The sequence below is a fragment of the Lepidochelys olivacea genome (assembly GCF_965140295.1).
Source record: "Lepidochelys olivacea isolate rLepOli2 genome assembly, chromosome: 16".
NCBI classification, from domain to species: Eukaryota; Metazoa; Chordata; order Testudines; family Cheloniidae; genus Lepidochelys; species Lepidochelys olivacea.
In genome coordinates this window covers 25,094,647-25,119,601 of record NC_140426.1, presented here as the reverse complement: position 1 = coordinate 25,119,601, position 24,955 = coordinate 25,094,647, and the positions used below count along the sequence as shown (strand labels likewise).

At 38.8% G+C, this 24,955-nt stretch overlaps 1 protein-coding gene and 1 long non-coding RNA gene across 6 annotated transcripts in view; one reads left to right on the top strand and one right to left on the bottom strand.

Annotated features, from left to right (window-relative positions):
* LHX2 (LIM homeobox 2) overlaps nucleotides 1-14,029 on the bottom strand; it is a 37,709-nt gene extending 23,680 nt beyond the window's left edge. For 2 of the 4 annotated variants that reach the window (XM_084649877.1, XM_084649878.1), the window contains exon 1: nucleotides 13,634-14,029. Coding sequence is in view for 2 of the 4 variants with exons in the window: in XM_084649873.1 (XP_084505999.1) it covers nucleotides 1,341-1,559 (219 nt within the window). In the remaining 2 variants the exon portion in view is untranslated. Of the gene's footprint in view, nucleotides 1-1,340; nucleotides 2,342-13,633 lie in introns of those variants that run through there. The other 2 variants (XM_084649873.1, XM_084649874.1) reach the window with 1 other exon arrangement.
* On the top strand, nucleotides 2,537-6,325 carry LOC311531961. 2 transcript variants are annotated; one of them, XR_014714312.1, is made up of 3 exons: nucleotides 2,537-2,774; nucleotides 4,763-5,088; nucleotides 5,608-6,325. It is a non-coding gene; the product is annotated as an uncharacterized lncRNA (long non-coding RNA). The 2 variants fall into 2 exon arrangements; XR_014714313.1 differs by having other exon boundaries at nucleotides 2,537-3,227.
* Nucleotides 14,030-24,955: the final 10,926 nt, after the last annotated feature.

The following is a 24,955-nucleotide window of genomic DNA, read 5'->3' as shown; positions in this document are numbered from 1 at the left end:
AAAACAGTATTTTTCTGCTTTGTCCTTCCAGTGACATGAATATTTGGGGACCCAAGAATGGTGCTTAAGAAGTTAATAGTCTAAGCCACTGTTTATAATATTTTACTTTTACATACACACACACACACACGGTGGCTTACATATATAAATGTCATAACAATTATGCCAAGAGAAACCAATTGTCTAATTCAAACACTGTTTACCTGCAGGGGAAAAAGAAATCAAACTTTTCAAAAGAAAACTAAAAATATTTAGGGCAGAAACCAGGAGGAAGGCTCTCTTTATAGCCGTTATTTCAGCCTTAACCATACTAATTGGCAGTTATTTTCTACACAATGCTGACAAAAATAATACAACATGGAGAAACTTAAAAACAAATTCGGAAGGCTTTTCTCGTGCACATGGCCATATCAGCTCTATAGGAAGAGGGGTATTTGACCTAAATACGGATCTTTTTGCCGAGCAAGAGTTCTCATTCCTATTTAATAAAAAAAAGAGGAGACCTCTAAATGTTGAAGGAATTGAAAATCTCTTCGTTTGATTTTAAGTTAGTTAACGTCATTTAGAAGGAATACATTATTTTATTTAGCAGTAACTATTCCACTACATAAACGTAAGAATACATAAATATTATAAATCACCAAATACAAAATGAGCCCTTGAAAAATATTTTAGAAGGGAAAAATTTGTGTCTTCGTTCGTAATAATTAAAATTCGTCTTCTACGTTTGTCGCAATGTAGCGAGAGCAGATTATATTTGTTATTATTAGGATAGCAGTGGCGGTAGTAGCAATAATAACGGATTGTAACATTGCAACTAGACGCGTAGTAGTGACTGTCTCAACGAATTCATCCCATCTGGGAAAAACAGAGAGACAGAGATCCTTTGGTGCTTGTGGTTTTCCTTTTGCAGACAGGGTGCTTTCCCTTCTCCCTAAATCTGGCTTCACCAAAACGTTAACTACATGTCGCCCTCTTCCCAAAAACTTTCGGAGAAGGCCAGACAGGCTGTGGGCAGGGAGGGAGGAGGAATTCCTGGGCTCTTCCAAAAGGCTGCGGCTGCTTTATTCCTGTTCTCGCAAGGGCAGTGCCTTTCAGTTCATCCCTCCAATACTGTCATTGTTATTATTAACCATCATGATCGGATACATGCATAGCCCCTCGATTTTATTTCACAGTTTTTAGGTGCGTTTATGCTTATTTTTTGTTCCTATTTAGGCGTCTTAGTTATTATTCTTGCCTACGTTTCCCCCTATTTATTATTGTTCAGGGAAGGCGTTATGGGGTTCGTTATTTTTAGGGAGTCGAGGGGGTATCTCGCCCGCTCTCTCGCCTCCTACCGTTTCGGTCTCTCCCCTGTCTATAGCCGAGCTGATGGCTGGCGCTTCGCTCTTGGCTCTCCGGTCCATCTCATCGATGACCCCGTGCATCTCTGAGCCGGACAGGCTGTGGAAAAGCATCGCGGAGGAGGAGGCCCCGAGTTGCGGCTGCAGCTGACAATTGTCGGGGTCCCTGCAGGAGCCCAGCACTTGCATTAACCGGAGCCCTCCCCCATGCATCTAGCACGGCCGCCCCGTCTCTCGTCGGGCTCCGGACTTGCCACCCAGCCAAGCTCTCCGGAGCTCAGCGCAGGCTCCGATCCGAGGACTTCAGGGGGGTGAGGGGGCAGGGACGGTTGGGGGGAGGGGGCAGGAGGGTTGTTGGTGTTGCAGGCTTCAGGGCTTGGATCTAGTCCGTTGCGTGGCCCCGTCACATCCCTCTAGGAGGCTTCTTCAGAGCAGGGCTCATCGCCCCCGGAGCAGTCCCAGGCACTCAGCGCTGGCCCAGCTGGCAGAAGGCTGGGCAGGTTGGGGGTTTAATACAAACAATTAAGCCATCTTCTGTGCAAAATAAATGAGAAAATAACGACAACCCCCTACATTGCACCGTGCAGAGCCAACGAGGAGAGCGCCGGGGGCAGGGGAGCAGCAGCCGGAGAGGAGCAGGCTGCTGCCGCGGGGAGCTGGGGCAGATGCCAAGGCTGGGCACTCACAGTCCAGAGGGCTAGCAGCAGGCGCAGCTCCGGGGCAAAGTTTGCTCCTTTCCCCGCTCCTCCCCCAACCCCCTGGATCTCATTGGGAAAGGGAAACCCGGGGGAGGGGGGTGTGAAGAGTGGGACGGCCACCAGTGGGGATGGGCGCTCTGCAGCCCCCGTCTCCCCACAGCCCCCTGGCCCGTGCACCCCAGGAGCGGCTGTGGCGCCCTGCTGTTCCCAGGAACATAAGTTTGTGGCGGCGCCGCGTGAGTAATTGGGGCGGGGGGGGAGCTGCTGCCGCTCGGCGCAATCCCTTGAAGTGCGAGAGGCGCTTCTGCAGTCCCAGCCCAGCGCAAGGCTCCGCGCCTTTTCTACAGCCCCTCTGACATCATGTCCTGGCCCGCCCTCATTGGCTGCAAAGCTCCTGGCCCAGGCCGCGTGTGCTCGGGATGGAGGCGCGGAGTGGAGACGGGAGAGGCATGGCCAGGGTGGGGTGCGGGGGGGGGGGAGAGCTGGAGTTTTCATGCTGTTGAGGCTTTGCTGCTATTTTCCCACTTTTGCAAAAAAAAGAAAAATAATGCTTCCCATCCTCTTCAGACCCGTCCCTCTAGGTCACTAACATCTGAGCACGTGGGGGCCCAGATACCGGGCAGGGATCCTATTCTTTGCTGCAGATCCAGTGCTGCCTTGCCCGGCGCACCCAGAAGAGAGAGTGCTTGGAGCAGAGAAACAGCAGCCACTCAAACTCAGATCAGCATCGGTAAGAAGACTCACATTAACTAACTGGCAACACTAAATGATTTATCTGTTACACTGGCTGCTGCAAGCGGGATATATCAGAGTGAACTGCTCCAAGGCAGGAGGCTCAGGAGGCCAAGGAAGGGTTTACACTCAGATCATCTGATCTGAAATATTTAAAATTCATTGAATGCAACCAACATTATTCACCCTGCTTCTTAAACATAGTCATAGCTAGACTATTGTCATTGGTGCCATTAAACTTCAAGGAGTCTCCCACAAACTGATCCTTCTCACTTCTCTTACTTCCAAGCAAACTTTAAGAAAACTAGGCCAGAGAAGCCTCTTCCCAATTTAAGTCAAAGACATCAAGGAATCCCCCAGAAAAAAACGAAGGAAATGCAACAGGAAACCTTTCAAGATTTCTAAATATTCTCCAAGAAGATGGATGGCATGGAAGGTTTAATGTTCTGAGGTCAAATATCAGTGTTTTAATTATGTTAGCAAAGGGATTAGGTTGGAAAGTAAATCTTAATTTATTTATGAGATCCCAGAATTTACTTGGGACCTATGAGTAAAACTTATTACATGTTTTTATTATTAGCAGTAGTGGTTGGCATCTTACAGATGGAGTAAAATTATTACTACTATTTATTCTTTCATTATTATTGTTAGCAATAGTAGTGGTCTGCCTCTTACAGGTGTAATAAAGTGAAGAAGGCTACATTTAGCTACAGTTGGAATTATTCCTTTTATTTCTTTCTTGATTTTATGTATTTCTTGACATCTTTATAATACACTTTACTCACTGCTACCTTTCCCTTTGAATAGTTTCAACTGGTTAAATACATTTTCACCTCAGAGTGAGGAACAAGGTGTTGTCAGCATATTATGCCTCACAGAGATTTATATAGAAAAACCTCAAGAGCCCTTGAGGAGTCGTGCAGAACGCAGGCTAATCTGGCATCTGTGGGATATATCCAGAGAATGTGCCAAAGTTATCAGTGCTTGGAAACAACAGAAACTGGTATTTTAATTCTGATTAGAAAATGAAACAGAATGATCAGATTTGTACAGTATTTCTCTTGACAATCTGTAGTTTATTTTGTGTTTTCATATTCCTGTTGTTTCTTTCACTCCATTATATATATATATGTATTATTATTTTTATTATAATGTATATGGACAGACGAATCACCATACATGTTGATAGTAACAGGCTGTGTGGCTTTTTCTCTTTTCCACACTTTATTTATCCCTTCTCAACTAATCAACATGCAAGACCTCACTAGTATTCTCTACGATGGGTGGTTTGCCTCCATTTAATAGTGTACAGGGGGAAAACAACTCAGGTAAAAAGTTACACACAGTACTGTTTGCATAATACTATGTCTTGTCACGGAACACAACTGCATTACTTTTACATAGGTAGCTTGCTGTATGTGTTCTGAATCTATATACTGTATTTTCCTTAGATTTCTTCCTACAAGTTTAATTCTATAATACAGAAGTTATTGCACATGTTCTAAATATATTTATAGCTGAAACAGGTCATAGCCTCTTCTACTTAATGCCAGGCTTCAGACATTGCTAATTATCTCTAAAAGATTATATTTCATATAATTATATTGAATTAGCGGCTGGAAACAATAACAGAAGTGATATGATTGAAAAGGTATGGCAGTGACATCCAGTTCATAGGCTACTATCTCTGATTATCTTCTTAAGTGATATACAAACACAAGAAGGCATCCAACCCTTGCTACTAGAATACAACAAGGAAAGTAATAGATTGTAAACACAAAGCTGCTAGTGTACATACTGACATATGAATGACATTTACATTGTTCAGAATAAAAAGCAGGATATTCTCGAATAATGAACAGAGGAAAAATCACTGTAATACAAATCATCTTTTAAAATCAAATAGGGTCTCTTTTGAAATGGGAAATTATTCATTTTTAAAAAAAGTGAAGCTAATAATAAAGTCCCTTAACCTGTATTTTGTAGTAGGTGACAGGTGAACAAATCACAGGTCTTGAGTTTCTCTACCCTGCCTCTCTCTGGTAACGTCATCTCCAGTACCATCTGCTACCTACCAGCTAAACAGACCAACCACATAATGAGGTACCAGCTTCTACCCAGCTACCGTGACTAAATCAGAACAAAAGAACTCAACGCCTCCTTCAACAAAGGGACACAAGTCTAAGCTGTCTTTGCTAATTGCTGGGTTTCAGGTTGTCTGTTACAGAATTTAAGTGAGCTGCAAACTTGCATCCATACTTAATAGCTGTTGGATAAAGATAATGCGAATAAAAGATAAATGGAAACTGAAGGTAAGAAAAAATAGAAGAAAGCTCAGAAAACAACTAACTATTTATGGCAAATTAAAGGCTGTAGAATAATATAAACATGAGAGAGCAGGGGGCAGAGTGATTGATATCTCATATGTTTTTGATGCCCCATACGGTTATTAGACTGCAATATACGGGACATACAATAAACTATGAATTAAAACGTAATTGCAGCTTCAGGCATCTTCTTCATTGTCTGCTGTGGTGTTATGTCTTCATGCACCGTGATTGACAAGGTGTAATTAATCATCTTACTCAGTTGTAAATATGGGCACCATTCACAGTAGGCATCAGGAAGTGTGTACCAGCAAAGAAGGCAATAGTTGACGCTGATATACCATTAAATCAAAATGAAAAGTCTTATATGTTCAGAAATGTGTGTTTGGTGTGATGCTGTTATCGTTTATTTCTAAAATACTGTACCAACAGATTTACTTGATTTGCAAGTTAACTACAACATTAACTGGTTTTATTTATTTTGTCTCTTCTTCATTTTTATAGGCAATGATGCTGTTCTCCTAAAATGTGAGACAGTTTTCTTCTTGACAGCAAGTGGAGCCCAGCTCTGCATCTCCCTCAGTCACTGGAGAAAGACTAACATGCTTCAGATTCAGTTGCTTTCCAGACAGACTTGAAATGATTCAATGAAATGATTACTCCATTCATCTATCACGTTTTATTCTTATTGTGTAACAAGTGAGACACTGTGGGTCATTTTAAAGGAAAAGAGAATAGTGGTATAATCCTATTAAAGACATCAGACTATTTAAAAATAGGACAGATATTAACATCACCCTAAACTGTAAATGAATGTATTTGTAAAGGTGTTTTAACTTTCCAGAGTGAAGCACATTTTATGTTGCTGTTTCTTTGCTACACCATCACTATCCTTATCCAGCTAGTGCAGCCTGGTGTATGAGTCATAGGAAATTATATTTCTTGCTTATTAAAGTGGTTTGTCTCAGGAATATTTCAGAGTGTATATTTTTTTCACTCATAAAGATGTTGAGAGAATAACTGGCAACCTATTTAAATGCCCTTTGCTTAAGAGATGTCTATTACATTTGCTGGAGATTTTTAAAAATTTTATTGCCTTTCTAAACTGTTAATTATGTATCGAAATGTATTGCTGTCACCAGTCTAACATGAACAAAGCAATACAGTGAGCTGCCTGAGATATTTCAGCATGGTATTAATTACAAGCGTAGTAATAAATGAAAATTCTACAAACCTCTCCAATTGCATTTGTTTGTAACCCCAGTGGATCAATGTTTTATATTAGCACGTGGCAAAAAATACCATTCCAGGAACTCAGCAACTAAATATGATCTAAACCCAGCATCTTTGGGGCAGGGTAGCATTTCTTGGATCTATAATCTCACCATTTGCTCCAATCTGAATGAGCTCCCTTGCTGTGTCTCAGCAATACACCTAGTTTAAGACCATGCAAGCAGCCCACTTGCCAGAAGATGATCAGCAAAGAATGTGTTTTATTCTGATTTGGAAAACTGTCAATCATTGATAAATAAGATCAGATAACTATTACTCTATAAAATTAGCTAATTATATTTGCCTGATTTGCAAGAAGAATAAACAATGTTTCTAAGGAAAATATTGAGGATGATTTACCCAGATGTTATATACAAATTGCTTTGTCATTGATACAGGCAATTGGCTTCAGAAATAAATACAACCATGTAACTGTGTGTGTGTGTGTACATATACACACACATATCTCAGACCTAAATAAGATATACTTAGTCTTAGATTTTTAGTTTATAGGACCGTAGGTATTTGAACAATTCTGAAAACGCCTTTATAGGTGTCAGAGATGGAGGGTTTCAGAGTAGCAGCTGTGTAAGTCTGTTTTCAGAAAAAGAAAAGGAGTACTTGTGGCACCTTAGAGATTAACAAATTTATTTGAGCATAAGTTTTTGTGAGCTACAGCTCACTTCATCGGATGCGTTCAGTGGAAAATACAGAGAGGGAGGGGAATCTTCAACCACATGATCTTCTCTCCAGAGTCCTGTTAAGTGTACTGAACTTAAAACAGAAACAAGAAGTGTGAAATATAGGTTTGAACATGATATGTCAGAAATGTAAAGGTTGTAAGCCTTTTTAGTAACCGATATTAATATTGTATTAAATGTGATGAAAAGGTAGATGTTAGGGAGAGGGGCTGGGCTCATGTGCAATTTTGTCAAGGCTTTATCTGTGATTATGATTCCAGATGTATCTACTCCCTGAGGAGAGGAATGAAGTTGGCATGTGACAGGTGTTTTAAGGTGTTTGGCACAGTTTCCCAAAGTGATGACAAAATCTTCATTTTTATTACAGTGAATCAGTAAAGGAAATACAAATGGGTAGGTCAATGGTTATGTATTTTAGATAAATAATGGATTATTATTTTAGGGAATATAGCTTTCTGTTGATGTCTTTAAATCTTCTATCCTGAATCATCATGCATCTGTCATTAAATAACACTTGAAGTAGTATGATTTTAACAAAATACATAGTTCCTAGATCATACAAGTTAAATATCATGCAGAGGATATGGGAGTCCATGTATGTTATAAAAGTAAATATTGCAACAAGATGTCTCTGCTGCAACTGCTCCTTACTGTTAATCTATTTAAAATCTTGTCCGGAATACTTCTAAATTCTTTAATTGCCATTTTGCTAATCTGGTTACTTTATAAGACTGTACAGTTAAGGCTCAAATGACTGCAGTAAAATTCTTCATAGGCATACACTTCTTGCTTATCATAAACAGACAGATTTTGTTTTAACAAAGCGGTGAAGGTATTTTGTCTCACTGAAAACTCTTGTGTCTAAATGCACATAAAGAGTTTAGATGGGAAAGTTCCTGCCCTCCCCCACTGCCCTTTTTCACTATGTAATAGTATCAGTAATTCTACTCTGACAGCAGGGCACCAAGAGCTGCATTGCCAGGCAAACACTCTCTCATAAACATTTTACAAGTTCCATATCAACCAATCCTAGATGTTTTGGGGGCTGCCCTGATTGGGTGTATTATGGATTTGGTAAACACGGCTGCATAACAAAAATAGGGTTTGTAGTGAAAGACTCCACTAGCACTGCCTCTTCGGAATAATCAGAGACTAAGAATATGACTCAGTCCGTATTTTACTTAGTTGCTAACTAAACCTTGTACCCAGCTACAAATATTTAGAGAGATGAGCTGAGTATATTCCTTTCAGTTTTACAACCAAATTTAACCTCATCAGAAAGTACTTCAGATTCCTAACACAATATTAGACTCATTTAATGTAAGGAAGTCTCCTTCATTGGTTGTGATTGGGAACATTTTGTATTTTATAGGTGTATTTGAGAAGTTAGCAGTAGGGGGGAATTGTCTGTGGGAAAATCTGTCTACAGTTGAAATTTTTAGATGCAGAAATGTTGCTGAAATGCCTAAAACATTCACATTCTTTCGTTAATCAGTTCATAACAGTATCCTCTTACCTGGCAGACACACATTGGAAATCAAGTTTGTCTGTTTTTAAAAATCAAACATCATTTCTCTTTTCTCTGTCATTTGTCATCTCCAATGACATCTACTTGTTTTTATTTTTTGATGTGCAATATCTGTCCTTTCAAGCTTTTCATTTTCAAGGATTCTACCTGGCCAGGTTTTTGTCACTATATTAATTAAAAAAAACCTAAATATCAGCAACTTTATTTTACTTTATTTTTGCATGTGTGAAAATCATTAGCAAGCCCCTTGCCATTAAATTATGAACAATGGTGTGCAAGTTTTCATACTTTGATTTTCTGTAGGATAATTTTTCTCATAAATAATTAACCTGACTAAATAAAAATAAAGCTTGAGATGCTTTACAATATAATGCAGAAGCTAATTGTTCGAGTATGTGTTGATTTTATACTTGAGATTTTAGAACTCAATTTATATTTCAGTATCAAAGAAAAAATTCATACAATGTGTTTTAAAATGAGAACTATGGTGCATGTCAGATATGAAATGTGTGGGCTTCATGCAAGCACACTTGCTCGCCAAATTTACTTTAAAGCAGTACGTTTAAACATTCATAAATTAAAATGGCAGTTTGCAATCAGATACTGATTACTACTTCATTTGAAATTTGCAAGATATCTGGCCATTTAATATTTATTCTCTATTTCTCTGAACTGCTCTAATTGCAAATCTAGATTTTGCATTTATTTCTCTTTGCAAACACTACATTATTCACCCTTTCTTGTGCTTATTAAACAGTGCCACCTGCACCAAATGAAACAAAGCTTCCCATCAATCTATCCCAGCTGAAGAATCCTGACTATATATTATCATTAATTGAAGATCAATTGAACACTTGAGTGTGAACCAGATATAGGAACCAGAAGAAAAATGTAAAAAATTTTAGGATGTACTTTAAAGAGATCTTTTAATTTAAAATGTTCTTTAAAACAGAGAACCTAACCTTGTACCAAGCGCTCTTCATCAGCTCTGCACTGTGACTCAAGTAGCAATTAGCAGGTCCTTTAATTAATTAACTATTCCCTGTATATGGCTGAGATGTCTGTGGAAATAATGTCATTCTTCATAAGTGAACACCAAATCCAGTCAATATTTTGTCACTAAAAACCTTTATCTGGACTAACCAAATGCCCACCATATGTCTTAGAAAAACAGTTTCAAAATACAGCAAGCAGGTAGGGAAACCAGATGCAAACTTTACAAAACTAATGCGGGCGATTAGAGCGGACAAAAGTACAAATGGAAAGGCTGATACAGATATCATATGTAAGTAAATATGTGCAATAGCAATAAATTATAATGGAGAACTAAGGAGAAAACTGAAAAAAATGAGATCATCTTATAGACATATTTATTTAAGTAAAAAGAAATTATTCATTCAAGTTCTGTCACTAAAAAAAATGAATATAGTGCATCCTTTAAAATGTTATGTGCTTTCTTCAATATACTGCTTATCTTGAACATTGTCAGCTCTCAAACAAGCACAGATTAATTAAGTGGCAGTTCAGACACAATAAGGTGAAAGGCCATTTCCAAGCAATCAGTGACATTTTGCTAAGTTTATGCTATCTGAAGTTTTCATATAAGTACAAGTGGGGCTGGTTATTTTTTGTGTCATTTGAATTTGGAAAAATATTAAGCTATGTTTACATATACCAAATATGAAAATGATTGAAAATATGCGGGATATATTCAATGTGTACACTGTTAATATTTCCATAAGTTGCAGTTTCTGTATATATAAATCTGTAGCTATAGATTTGTGTGTTTATATGTGCATATACGTAACATATCTCTATGTTAAATAAAAAATTTATAAAAAATAGGTGCGTGTTTATATATACAGACACAGAAATACTGAGACTTATTCAAAGCTGAATATTTGTGAGCATTATTTTTAGGTTCATTAGTTTTCTTTATATATAATAACTTTATCTTACAAGATTTCTGTATGCAGAATAGGGATTGTCAATTTACTTAATTTACAGCATAATAAAACTCAAAGTAGACCTCTTATATGATTTTACAAGAATTACACATTAGGCTCTCTCTTTTACCATGTGGAATAATTTGGTTTGCAAAACAAATTTTTTAGCTACAGTAAATTAAAAACCAAAACCAAAAAAATGATACAAAATTATACATTTTTGAAGACATTTTAGCTATCTATTGGACATAATATAAATTATTAAGAAACACAAAAGGACAACTTTAAATATTCTGGTTTACTTGCCAAATATACAGATCTACTAACAAAAAGTATCTAATTAGAACCTCTTATAAAAAAAAACCTAAACAGGATTTTTTTGTTTTTTGGTTTTTACCAGAACAAATGAAAATAGCTGGATTTGTCTATGGTTTGATATTCTATAGTAGTGACAGAAATAAAGAATTCTGTTATCATCTATTCTATTACACCAATATTATTGCAAGTGCAGTTAAAGAAATATATTGTGGCATAATTCAAAATGCAAGGAAAGGTGTGAGGGCCATCAGATAAGCTATGATTGCATCTCTGTTTTTCCTGTGTAAATCTGCTCTTATCAATTATTCAGCATTTATGTTATACAAAAACTATGTCCTAAATTTTGAAATTGCTGTTTATAATTTACCAATGACAGTAGAAAAGATGAAATTGTAACCTCAGTATTTGGTGTTCTTGTGTAATAATATACAGCACACATTTTCCAATCGGTTTGGCAATGAATCCACTATTTTCATACATCTGTGTCAAACAAAGGTAGACTCTAATGCAATTTCTTACTGTTCATTTCCCTGAATCTTTTGGGATATAAAGAATCGTGCACAAATACTTAACAGTCTGATCAATAACCATTGACCGTTTTGAGGTCCTCGTACCCTAACAAGCACAGCTTGATCATGTATATTTGATCATTGGAAAAATTCAAAGCACCTTGGTATAGCAGAGCAAGCCATTCTGTAGTATCTTTTTTGTTTCTTAAAGACTATATGCACCATAATTTAACTGTATCATTGATGGAAACTTATTGCTCATGTATTTGATGCACAAGATACTTAATTACAATACTATATATGTATCCATAATATTTTTTATCAATAGCAAACATAAAATACTGTTCTAACATTTTAGGAGAGGAAAGTGTGGATGTGTCTATGGATTCAATGGACCCCAGAGTGTATGTGTAAAAAGCCCTATCGTTATAAATCTTGCATTCCTGTTAAGTGTTGGCATGCATGTTACACAGAGGTGTGTTTATTTTAGTGGAAATATTGTCATAAAATCCTTTCCCTTGCTATCTTTTAAAACATATATGTTCACATACATATAAAATAAATGAATATGAAAGCTCAAGACTGTGATCCTGCTTAATTGTCATGTAGAGATAAAATTCTATAGAAAAATATTTTCTGTGAAAATTTATCATTTCTGTGCAATTCTAATATCTACTGTTTGTAATTCAACATCCAGTGTTTTTCATACAGAAATTTCAGATTATCATTAAAAAAATAACGTTTGTGCTACATAGCTGCCTTTTTTACTCATAATCATAATATTTATTCTAACTTTCTGGGCTTATTATTTCAGACAGATATCAGTTTAATTAGCTTAAGCTGTCATACTCTAATAAATACAGATGGGTTGCCTGGTTCAATAGCATGAAGGTGGTTGCAGATTTCAGAAAGCGGAGATAGTAAATGTTTTACACATGATCATGTAAACAGCAAAAGGACAAAAATAATTACCTGATAAACTTTCCATTTCTGAATTTCCCCTAAATGCTTTCTGACCGATTTTTCTAAAGAAATCCATACAAATTAAGCAAGTCCTCTAAATATCTGCAGCATCTGCTGGTTCAGACACCTTTCTTTATGCAGAGTACCATTTTCATATGATAATACATGTAATATGATATAGAATGACAGAATGCATGACAGTTGCCCATAATACATAGAAAGTCACTCAAAGGACAGAAGCGACATTTGGATAATTAGCATCCATTGGGCAGTCAATCATGCGAACAGAAAAAACTGAACAAAACCCACAATGGAGTTAGAAAACAAAAGGGACCCTAGCCAGTCTCAGGATTAACTGCTCTAAAGCGATCTAAATGCTTTTGTATCTAAAGAACTGAGGCTCCCAGGGTTGCCCTGTTCCCCTCTAGATACCCAGGGAACTAATTGTGGCGATCAAAGTTAAAGCTTTCTCTCTTCTTTATAGACTGCTAAACACACAGAAAAATTATTTCTCCATTCATGTTCATTAAACTATTTTAAAGTTAAAAAATTGGTGCCATGTCCCTTTGCCAAGTGAAATGAGCTGGAGTATTGTGATTGTCCTGCTTTTATACAAATACAACAGCCCACTTAATAAGTATGCTTTTGTTTGGTTAATATTATTTTGCTCTTGCCCAGTTTGCTACCTCTTTTTCCTGAATAATGAATGCAATTGTCATTAAAAACACTTGTGTGGGAAAGAACCTTAAACCAGGTAGGAATAATAATAATAGTAATAATAATAATGTCCATTAACAAAAGTAGCTGGAAAGTTCTGTTAATTCCTTAGCGAGTAATTGCCATTTCTCTGAAATAAATTTTCTCACTCAACATTTGCAGCTCCAAATAATTCATTTCATTTAACTGGAAGCTGAGTGCAGTCCCCTCCAAAACCCTATCTAACCGGGAAGAGAGAAAGAAAGAGATACAGAGAGAGCCTCAGGATGTGGAAAGTCATGAAAATACCTACCCCGGAGACTGTATTCCCATAGGATCCTCCTCATACAAATTCCAACTTGCCTAATGCCCTTAATGAATGAAATAAAGAGAGATTTCGGAAAGGCCCATGCTGGTGGCTCCTTCAGGAAAGTGTGTGGTTTGAGGCATAGCTGCAGCAGTTCTGGGAGGGAATCGGCTCCGGTCCCTATCAGCCAAGCAGACAGGAATCACTGGGGCGAAATCTTCCCCTCTCACACATTTGCAATTGACTTGAAATAACATCACAACACCTTTGGATAATTGATGCCTTCTTACCTTTCGTTGTCTTTTGCAATTAATAGTTGTAGATCTAGAGGTTTCTCTCAGCCAGAGATAATGGGAAGGTGGAGGGGGAGTGGAGAGAATGTGTGTGTGTGTGTGAGAAACAGAGAGAGAGGGGCGATGCAGTTTTGTGCCTGTGGTGGTGGTGGTGGGGTGTTTGTGTATCTGTGTGTGTGTGTGTTTTGGGGGATTGTAAACCTCTAAGGTTCTGAAAGACGACACTGAGAAAGTGAAAGGTACGAAGAGCCAGGATCTCCCTCGTCTCGTTATAGGGCTTCAGCAGCAGTGACCTCCGACCCTTCAGTTCTGTGTCAGCCTCAACCCGAGCCCCCTTGCCAAGCCTGCAAGTGCCAGCTCCAAAGTGTAGAGAGAGAAGAGGGACAGAGAAGGTAGGGAGGCAGAGAGAGATTGAGATCAGAAGGGATTTTCACCCAGTCAAATGGGCCTCTGGTGACAAATCAATCACGGCCTGTTCAAACCAATGATGCTGCCAGTCTTCAGCTCGCCAACCTCTCCCCAACCTCCCACAGCTCTTCCCAGCTTTCCTGCATGACACTCAGCTGATGACTGGGGCTCCAGTCAGAGCAAGGCTGCTTTTTACAGGTTGATTTGGTCATTAGCATCATCTTCTACTCGTCTCCCTTTCTCTCTGACTGAACCTTTAGTCTATTTTCTTTACCAAAATACTGGAAGCAGATACCAGAAGAGTGGCTGTAACACACAGAGAAATACTTGTAAATACATTTAAGTACTGCAGAGTGAAAAGCATCCAGATTTGTTAGATTTTTACTGACTTTAGAAAACTCACTTTTTTCGATAGATTAGTGAATCAGCGTATTATAATCAGAAGCAAAGACCAGAGGCCTCAGAAGTTTATTACCCACTTACACCAGTTTACACTGATACAAGTCCACTGCCTTCAGTTATTCCTGACTTCCATCAGTATAAGTAAGAGATAATGGTCCTGATTCTCCTCTCAATCATTTTTTGTAGGTATTTGCTAAGAGGAATTTTTGAGCCTATTTCCATTTATGGAACACATCCTCAGCTGGTGTAAACTGGCTTAGCTCCTCTAAGTTCCTATGTTTCTAGATATTTTAATGAAAAAAGGAAGATGAAATCCCTTCTCCAAGAAACGTACAGTGTAAACAAAATAAACCACAGAGACCCAAACTGTTCCGTATGATCAGATGGTTATGGTTTGCCAGACAAACCCAATTTTTTACCAAGATAGAATTTCTTTACAATGACAAACAATTAAATTCGTGTATTATTATTAATAATTAATTAATAATTTGCTCTTTGATTAGTGACTTCCATCTGAGGATCTGAAAGTACTTTATAAAACAGTTAAAATGATAAATACTCACATAGAGAAAATGTAAGAGGCATAAACAAGAGCCGAGGACTCTCCTATAGGTCTTGCAGTCTTATGGGTTACTCTCTAACTCTGTTTCTTTCTTTCTGACCCTTAAACACATATGGGGAGTAAAAGTAAGGGGCACACAGAACTTGCATTCAGTTTTTCTCATTCTCCCTAACCCCAAATCTTCTGTTAGAATCTGAAATTTTTTTCCTTGTCTCTGGCAGGTTAAGAATAGGAGAAAAGTCCCTCCTCAACCCTTTCCTGATGTAGTTCCAAGACACTCTAGTTTAGAGATCTCGCATATGTGTAGTCAAGGGAATGTAAATTTTTTTTAGTCCATTTACATGTTGGCTAGCAGTGAGCAACTGGCCAGTTTGACAGTGCAAAGAGAAGGAAGGATGATGTAGATGAGCCCAATGGGACTGAACTCTCCTAGGACAAGACTCAGCAGCATTTTTCAAAATACAGTAACTATTCAATATACAAAAGACAACCCCATCCTTCTCTTCCTTTTAATACTAGCAAACTCTGTGAAACTGAAGTGAAGTGTATTGCAGATAGCAGTTCAGGGTGCTGAACAGCCTGTAGCTGGAGAGTGCTTCTGTCTTATCTTCAAAGCTGTCCTGTCAAATACAAGGTCTTTTTAACATCAGAGGGATAAAGTTTCTGATTCCAAAGAGTTCGTTTTCCACTTGGTTTTTCTCTAGCAGAAGCCAAAGTCCATGTGACCCCCACATTAAGCTGGCTCCAGGACTGCTGCCCTGATACCTACCCTATGATTTGGGGATGCTTGTGCACAGAAATCTTGTTTTACTCACTGTTGGTTCAATTTCCCTTGCTCTGTCTCTCTCTCCCATTTTATGTGTCTTGAGACTTCTGCCATGGCAGCAAATTGCACCTTGTGAAGTTAAAGAAGAATTGTGGCTGGAGCTTGGAGAGTGTTCATCTGCAGAAAATGCTGAAGTTTGAACGTGTGAGAATTGAGCTAATGAGACATTTTTTTTCTTTTGGTCTCTCAGCCTGTTTATTTCAGCCAGGCTTTAATTGCGGTGTTTCCTGACACAATAATCCTAACTCTTAAAGGTTATAATTTAAGCCTTCACTTCACTGCCTCCACTTCCTCCCACCTCATACCGCACAACAAGAAATGCAGATAATTTAAAAAACATACATCACTTTTCTGTTTTCTTATTGTCACTGAACAGGTTATAGCCCTAAATTTAGTTGATTTTTAAAATGAAAATTCACTGGGTTTTTGGTACACTTGAAGCTAACAGATCCATGCATTTTAATTAGACTGTCTCTTTTTTCATTTATTACTAATACAATCCTCTTAACTATGATTTATTTGTTAAACAAAGTGCCATAATCCGTCACTTATTCATCTTAATTTCAACAAAATTAAAGTAGTCGCTGTTATATTACACCTAATTGCACTTGCAATGAAAAGAACGGAGATGTTAATCAAAATAAATTGAAGATAAACAATAAAATCATTAAATCTTTGCTGCAGTAAGTGTAACTAATCAGTTTTGACTTGAAGCGACCGAACACAAATAATGAATCTGTCAGTGAAGATGTGCTCATTAAATACAGCCTTGTCCGCCAGGGTCCTGCAGGCAGCCTGTAACACACAGCCCCATGCGACCCTCCAGTGCCTTTCCGCTATTAGGAGAGGGAGTGGGGAGACAGGAAGATAAGGAAATTATATACCATTTCCAGAATTAAAATACAGATATATACTGCAAGTTGGCTTAGCGGAGATGCAAATACCATAGGTATAGAGTATGCCCTGTGTTTCCCTGTCCAGAGGATGCTGTGAGAGTCACAGTGTTTTATTCAGGAACTGGCCAGATAAAGATTAGAAAAAGAAAGAGAGACCAAGAAGAAGGGTAAAAGGAGGACAGAGACATGATGGATATTGCTTATTAATTCCTTGGAAATGTTAGAAAAATAAACATTTCATTGCAGAGTGGGTTTTGGATTTGATTATTAAATTGTATATAATGCTAGGGAAAGATACTACTTGGAGTCCTTTGCTTATCCACAGAGCAGGTCCAGCACAGGCAGCAGTAATGTAAGCCTCCCACAAACTCACTAACATGCATCAACTCTGACCTGGAGGGACCACCAGGAGGGTTGAGATGGGAACTCTTAAGTATTTCTGAGCACACCTGCAAGGTGGAGCCCTCTCCCACTCAGCAGCATGTTGACTGCACTGAGGTATTTGTCACTTTCCACCTCAGCTTCTAAATAATTTCCTCTTTTACTTCAATCTTTCCTAAAATGAATATTTCACTGGTGAGCATGAGCAGAATATGAATTTGTGTGGGCTAGGAAGCTTTTTTTCTATAAAGGTTTTAGAGCTATCCCCTCACCTGAGATGAGACAAGAACCAGACAGGACCCACTGCATTATTATTCTTTTAAAATAAATAGAATTGTCAACTCCTAAACTCCAGGTAATCTGCTTTTATTTTTATATGATCCCTTTCTCCCTTATACCAATGATTTCATTTACTCACAAATGTCATTATTTGCCTCTGATGATTTTCTGAGCTATATAATTCAGTCTAAAGTTCTAATTAGCCCAGGGATGTCTGCCTTAGACCTGAAGTCATACAAAAACCAGTCAATATTTTAAGATGCTAGTGCTTCCTACTGAATTTTAAAGAACATTCAGTCCAAAGGACACAGCAATCATTTAACAGCAGTGAAGCTCTGTCTTAGGTAAATCAGAGAATTAAGCATCTTTTCCAGTGTATTTTCTGTTTATCTAGGTAGAAGAAGCTGACATAATCACTTGTGGACAAGTGATTAGCTTCAACTCATCTTTCTCCTTTCCTTTTATAGGTACTTAGGGGAAGGTCTGAAAATTGGCTGGGTGACACAGAAGTGAGAATGTCCATGGGTCTCCACATCCAGGCGTCACAGGACTGGGAGCTGGCCAGGATTGTGGGCAAGTTTCCTGTTATTCTTTTTTCTTATGTTAACTTGATTTGATTTCTGCTTATAAACCTCCCTTGGGAAAATCTCTTCCTGATGGCACAGGTGTTTAGTTTCTGTTGGGTTATTCTAGCAGAAACTGGGTCTACTAGATTGTTCAAGGGACTGGTATAGCACTATTCACCTTAGGTTTGCTAGTTCAAATCCAAGCCAGGTTGGTAATAATTACTAACACCTAGCTGTTATATCATACTTTTCATCTGTAGAACTCAAAGCACTTTATAGAACAAAGGAGACTGCATCATTATCTCCATTTCACAGATGGGGAAACAACAAGGGGAAGTGACTTGCCCCAGGTCACCCACCAGGCCAATGTCAAAGCTAGAAACAGAATTTGCGTGATGATCAGAAGTTTTTAACCATATGAGAGCATAGGAGCCAACTTCTGCTGGTGCCAGTGGGTGCTCAACCCCCCTCTGTCCCCGGCACCACCCAGACTCCACCCCTGCCCTGCCCCCTCCCGCCCCTGCCCCACCCCCATTCCAACCCCTTCCCCAAAGTCTCTGCCCCTCCCTGCCCCCTCCCTGCCCCTATTCCAATCCACAGCCTGGCCCTGCCTCTTCCCTGCATCCTCCCCTGAGCAAGCCACATTCCCGCTCCTCCCCAGTCCCTCCCAGAGCTTGTTACATCGCAAAACAGCTGTTTTGTGGTGGCAAGCGCTGGGAGGAGAAGCGGGGATGCAGCACACTCAGGGGAGGAGGTGGAGGTGAGGTGAGGTGGGGGGGTGGGGCAGAGAGCTTGGCTGCCGGTGGGTGCACAGCACCCACCAATTTTTCCCCGTGGGTGCTCCAGCTCCGGAGCACCCACAGAGTCAGTGCCTATGTATGAGACCTGTTCATGCTATCCTTACTTAGTCAAAAAATCCTGTTGTCTTTAGTAGGACTCTAGCCTGAATAAGGACTGTAGACTGGGCCTGATAGTTGTACAGTGGCCGGTGTAAATTTAATTTGAGAATCTCATTTCAGTTCTTTTGAATAAGTGTCGACAGCACAAAAAAGCCACCAACACACATGGCAATAATTGGACCCCTTGCTGGGAGCCTTAGCAGAGAGGCTCAGGATTGAATGGGCCTAAACTGAACTCCCTTTCCTATGTAGATATGGTCCGTTCAGGTCAGGGCTGAAGCACATCAGTTAGTGTAGAAGAAGGTTACATTGCTGCTACCTTTGCTTTACCTCTTCAGGAGATAGAAGACTTCAGTATTCAGGCTTGTCAATACAACAGCTTTTACCTGCTCTATATTTTAACCAATATTTTGTCTCCTGTTTAAAAAAATAGTAAAATGTAAAGGTTATTGAAACAAAAACACATTCTGAAAAAATAAGTAAAGAGGCGTTCAAGAAAGTAAAATTATCCTACTGGAGGCCTGAAAATAAATAAATAAATAAACAATAAAAACTATTATTATTATTACAATTGTAGCACTTAGGAGCCCCAGCCATGGTTCACATTGTGCTGTGATCCACACAGAACAAAAAGATGGTCCTTATCCTAAAGAGCTTATAATCTAAGTATAAAACAAGAGGCAACAGATGAATACAGACAGATAGATGGGGGAGTACAAGCTTTGTGGATGTTTATGGGAGCTCCACCCAAGCATGAGAGGCAGACAGGAGAAAGCACAAAGATGATTTTTTGAAAATTTAACAAGTAGGCAATGGAGGCTGGCATCACTGGCCAATCGGAGGTGGGAATTGAAATCTTTATAGTGAATAAGAGACGATAGGTAGGGTGGGGATAGGTGGTGAAAGGCCTTAAAAGTGGAGACATGTAGCTTATGACATGTGGGTGGTGAGACAAAGGCAACTGAGAGAGCAAGGGAGTTATCCGGTTGAGTTTGCCAGTGGAAAAAGACAGGGAGGTAGTTTTGTTTTTTCCCCTCTTAACTTGCAGGCACTCTACAAAGAAGATGAAGAAAATGGCATGTCAGTAACACAACTCCTAGTTCTTCCTCTGCCTGCACCTGTTGGGGCCCCCACCAGACAGGTATTCTGACCTTGGAGCCTTCTACCCAGACCCTGATCTTGAATTGCTGGGAAATACAGTCTGCATGTCCTTGTCAAAGAAAGCCAGGCAGGGGGAACCACCTGGTGTGAGAGGTGTCTGCAGGTGGAGTCCCTCAGGAAGCAGGCAATAGAGTTGCAAGAGGAGATGGTTCGACTGCCTAGCATTTGGAAACACGAGACCTTCTTTAACAAGACGTCTTGGATGGAGGATGCTAGCCAACAACAGATGACTACAGCGACACCAGAAGAGAAAGGAGAACTGGCTGCTCCACAGGGAGGAGATTGGCTGATGGGCATGTTGGGCAGTAGACAGTACTCCATCTCCCATACAGGTTCCCAGCCCACAAAGATCAAGAACCGGTATGCTGTACTGGCAACAGGAGGAGAGGAGCAGACACCAATGACTGAGGAGGAGGATCCACCTGCCCACAGGGCTTGGAGAATCATGGCCACCACACCCAAGAGGAGAAGGCATACGGTCTGAGTGGTCAGGGATTCCCTTCTCAGGGGGATGGAGGTATCCATCTGCCATCCTAACATGATATCCCAGAAAGTGTGCTGCCTGCCTAGAGACTGCAAACGACATACTATCTAACAGTTGCCAAAGCTCGTCTGTTTCATCAGACCACTATGCCATTCTGTCATCCCGATAGGCATTAATGATACTGCCACATATGACCTTAAGCAGATCAGCAGTGACTACAGAGCTTTGGGAGTGAGGGTGAAGGAGTCGTGGATGCAGGTGATGTTTTCGTCCATTCTCCTGGTTGAGGGTAAGGGCCCAGGCAGGGACACACGCATCCTGAGGTGAATGCAAGGCTGTGTAGATGGAGTCGATAAAAGAGTTTTGGCTTCCTCAACCATGGGACACTCTTCTGGGAAGGACTGTGGGGAAGAGATGGTGTCCACTTGCCCAAGAAGGGGAAGAACATCTTCATGCACTGACTTGACAAACTAGTGAGGAGGGTTTTAAACTAGCTTCAAAGGGGGCAGGTCACAATAGTCCACAAGTAAGTATATAAAAAAGTTAACCTTAACAGAGGGCTAGATGTTGGGGGGAAATGAAAAATTACAATAGCGTCATAGGCACATCAAGAGGGAAAACAGTGGGGGAATCTGCTCAGCATCTTAGATTTCTGTACATAAATGCAAGGAGTATGGGGAATAAACAGGAAGAACTGGAAGTATTAGTACATAAGCTAAATGATTACTTAATTGGCATCACAGAGACTTGGTGGGATAAATCTCATGCCTGGAACATTGGAATAGAAAGGTATAGCTGTTCAGGAAGAACAGGCAGGGGAAAAGGGAGGAGTTTTTGCATTATACATCAAGAATATATACACTTCTTCTGAGTTCAGGAAGGAGGTGAAAGGCAGACCAGTTGAAAGTCTCTGGGTGAAGACAGAAGGGGAAAAAGCAGAGGTGATGTCATGATAGGGGGTCTACTATAGACCACGAAATCAGGAAAAGAAGGTGTATTTGTATTACTAGAACAAATAACAGAAATGTCCAAAACACAAGACACAGGCATCCTCTAACCAGCACATAGCAATATTACAGGACTATAGGAAATGGCAAACAAGATCAGACCAGTGTTTAAGCTAGTTCAGTATCTTTTCTTGAAAAGGGGATGAGCAACAGCTGCTTCTGAGGAAGGTACAACAATTCTCAGGATGGACAATTATGGAATAACCTACCCATAGAGGAAGTTTCTTCCTAGCCCCTGTCAGTTAGTGATTAGCTTATGCACTGAAGAATTTATATTCCTTATATCTTTAATCCAAATTAATATAACTGGAGATATTCTTACTATGCATATAAATGTCCAGTCTTTCTTGAATCTTGCTAAATGCTTGGATTCAATTTATTTTATGGCAGTAAATTCCTTGGATTATTTATAAATTGTGTAAAATAGTATTTCTTTTTAACAAATTTAAATGTGTTGCCTTTAATTTATATTGGATGTCCAATGTTCGTGCAGTATGAGGAGTGACTGATTAATTTTAGCTGTATCATTATTAGTTTACACACCTTTACGGTGTTCATTTTTATTTGTCTTCTGTTTAAATTAGTTATAATCTTTTCAGTCACTCTTATATGGAATTCTTTCCATGTCTCTAACAATTTTAAATGCTTGTCTCTGGAATATCTGATAGAATATCTATATCTGCTATATGTTTTTTTGGATGTGGTAACCAGAACTGAATACAATATTCAAGAGGAGGGCATACCATCATCTTATAAAATATCATTATCATATTTTCAGTATTATTTTCAACCTCATGTTTATACCTACTACCATTAGTTATGCTTCTTTTACCACTACTTCACACTGAGCAGAGATGTTCATTGAGTGACCCATGGATGTTTTTCCTGAGTTTCTGTAGAGAATTTAGTAGCCCACAAATGTGTATGAGCAGTTCAAATGATCCCTTCTATGTATATTACTTAGCATTTGTCAATACTGAATTTAATCTGCCAATTTGCTGCTCATTCATCTAGCTTTGTTAGTTCTCTCTGAAGTTCTTTACATCTTTTCTAGTCTTGATTATCCCGAATAATTTTGTCATCTGTAGTATAGATTTTGTCATGTTAGTGTTTATCCTCTTTTCCTGATCATTAATAAATTTATTAAACAACATAATGCTGTTAGTGCATCTTGAGGTACCCTGCTATTAAAATATTGCCATGTTGAAAATTTACCATTTATCCCTACTATTTACTTTCTGTGAGCCATTTTTTAATTAGAAATTAAATTAAATTTAAAAACAATTAAACAGCTCTATATTTGGCGAAAAATTGGGGAAATAAGGAAAATCGTGTCAAAATATCCTGGTTATTTCTTTAATTTTGAAATTTTGAAATTAAAAATTTTGTTGAAATGTTCAATTTTGAAAAATTTTGATCAGATCTATTTTTACTCCATGAGAGTACTTTATCTCTCAACCCATAATTACTCAGGTTCTTTAATAGCCTCTTTCAAAGGATTTGTAAATGGGTTTTTGAAAATCCACATAAGTTATTTCAATCAGTTTTCCTTTACCTGTGATTTAGTTGACAGTTGCAAAATAGTCTAGAAGACTGGAGAGGGATGTTATTCCTTCACAGAGGTTGTGCTGAGTAATTCCTCTCATGTCATATTCATCTACATGTTTTGTAACTCTATCTTAAATTATTTCTTAATACTGAAATAATGCTCACTATTCTGAAATTACTAGGATTACCCCAACTGGCTATTTAAAATATAAAAACCCTCCAGTCCTCTGGTATAGTTTCTCATTTTAATGAGATTACTTATTTTTATTAGTTGCCCAGCTACTTCATTCTTAAATCCCTTCAGAACTCAGGGATGTACCCTCTGGTCCTGGTGATCTGTTTTTATTTAATTTGCAAATGTGTTCCAGCACTTCCTCTGTTGATGCCCCAGTCTCTAACAAAGCCTCATATTTATTACCTGAGAAGAAGAGGTGTGGGATAGGTATCTTCTCAAAATTATGTGTACAAAAGACTGATGCAAAGAAGTCATTTACTTTCTTTGCAGTGCCTCTTTATTCTCTTTAACTTCCCCCATTATTCCCAAGTAGCCCAGTGAACCTACCGATTTTTCTGCTGGCTTCTTAATACTTAAAGGATTTCTTGTTTATTTTTATGTCTTTGGTTATTTGCTCCTCTAAGCGCCCTTTGTCCTCCTAATTTCCATTTTACTTACTGTAGTTTATGTCCCTTTTATTGGCTTCACTTGGGCTGGATTTCTATATTCTGAAGTATATCTGTTTGGTTCCTCTAGCCCCTTTACCTTGCCATTGAACCATACTGTTTATTTCTTGCATTTCTGCTTCCCTTTTTGTTTAGGGTTATACGTGCCTTCCGTTACTCTGTTATGTTTCCTTAAGTAGCCACCATGCTGAGCCCAAGGATTTTAATTTCCTCACTTTTGACTTTAGGGTCTTTTTAACTAGCTTCCTCATTTTTGGTACAATCCTTCCCCCGAGGATGTTTAACTTAATTATATTGTGGTCACTATTACTTAGTGGCTTAACTTTAGTTACTTCATAAACTAACTCTCGTGCATTATTTAGGACCAAGTCAAGAAAAGCCTCTCCTCTGTGGGCACTAGAATGAACTGTTCCAAAAAACAATCAATTAAGATGCTAAAAAACTGCTTTTTAAAAATGTCCCGATGCATATTTAACCAACAAACAGTTCAGGACAAAAAATGGAAAAACACCATATCCCAGTGAAACTAAATGGGAAATGTAGGGAAATGAATACTCTTATCCACAGTGAATTATAGTCAGAACACCAGACCCAACATCCCAATACATGTGTGAAATGCCATATAATCTTCATTAACCACAAGTTCATAAGACATAAGCCAATTAATGATGGCATGGGTGAGAGACAGCTGGGGATATAACTGACTCTTTCTTTATTCATAAAATGCAAATGTGTATGTGTATATATATATATAGAATCATAGAAATGTAAGGCTGGAAAGCACCTGAAGAAGTCATCTAGTCCATCCCCTAGCACTGAGGCAGAACCAAGTAAACCTAGACCATCCCTGACAGGTGTTTATCTAACCTGTTCTTAAAAACCTCCAGTGATGGGGATTCCACAATCTCCCTTGGAAGCATATTCCTGAGATTAACTACCCTTATAGTTAAAAAGATTTTCCTAATATCTAACTTAAATATCCCTTGCTGCACATTAAGCCTTACTTCTTGTCCTACACGAGACATTGAGAACAACTGATCACTGTCCTCTTTATCACAGCCCTTAATATATTTGAAGACTGTTATCAGGTCCCCCCTCAGTTTTCTTTTCTCAAGATAAATTACGCTCTGTTTTTTTAACCTGTTCTCACAGGTCAGGTTTTCTAAATCTTTTTTCCACTTTTGTTGCTCTCCTCTGTACAATCTTCAATTTGTCCACA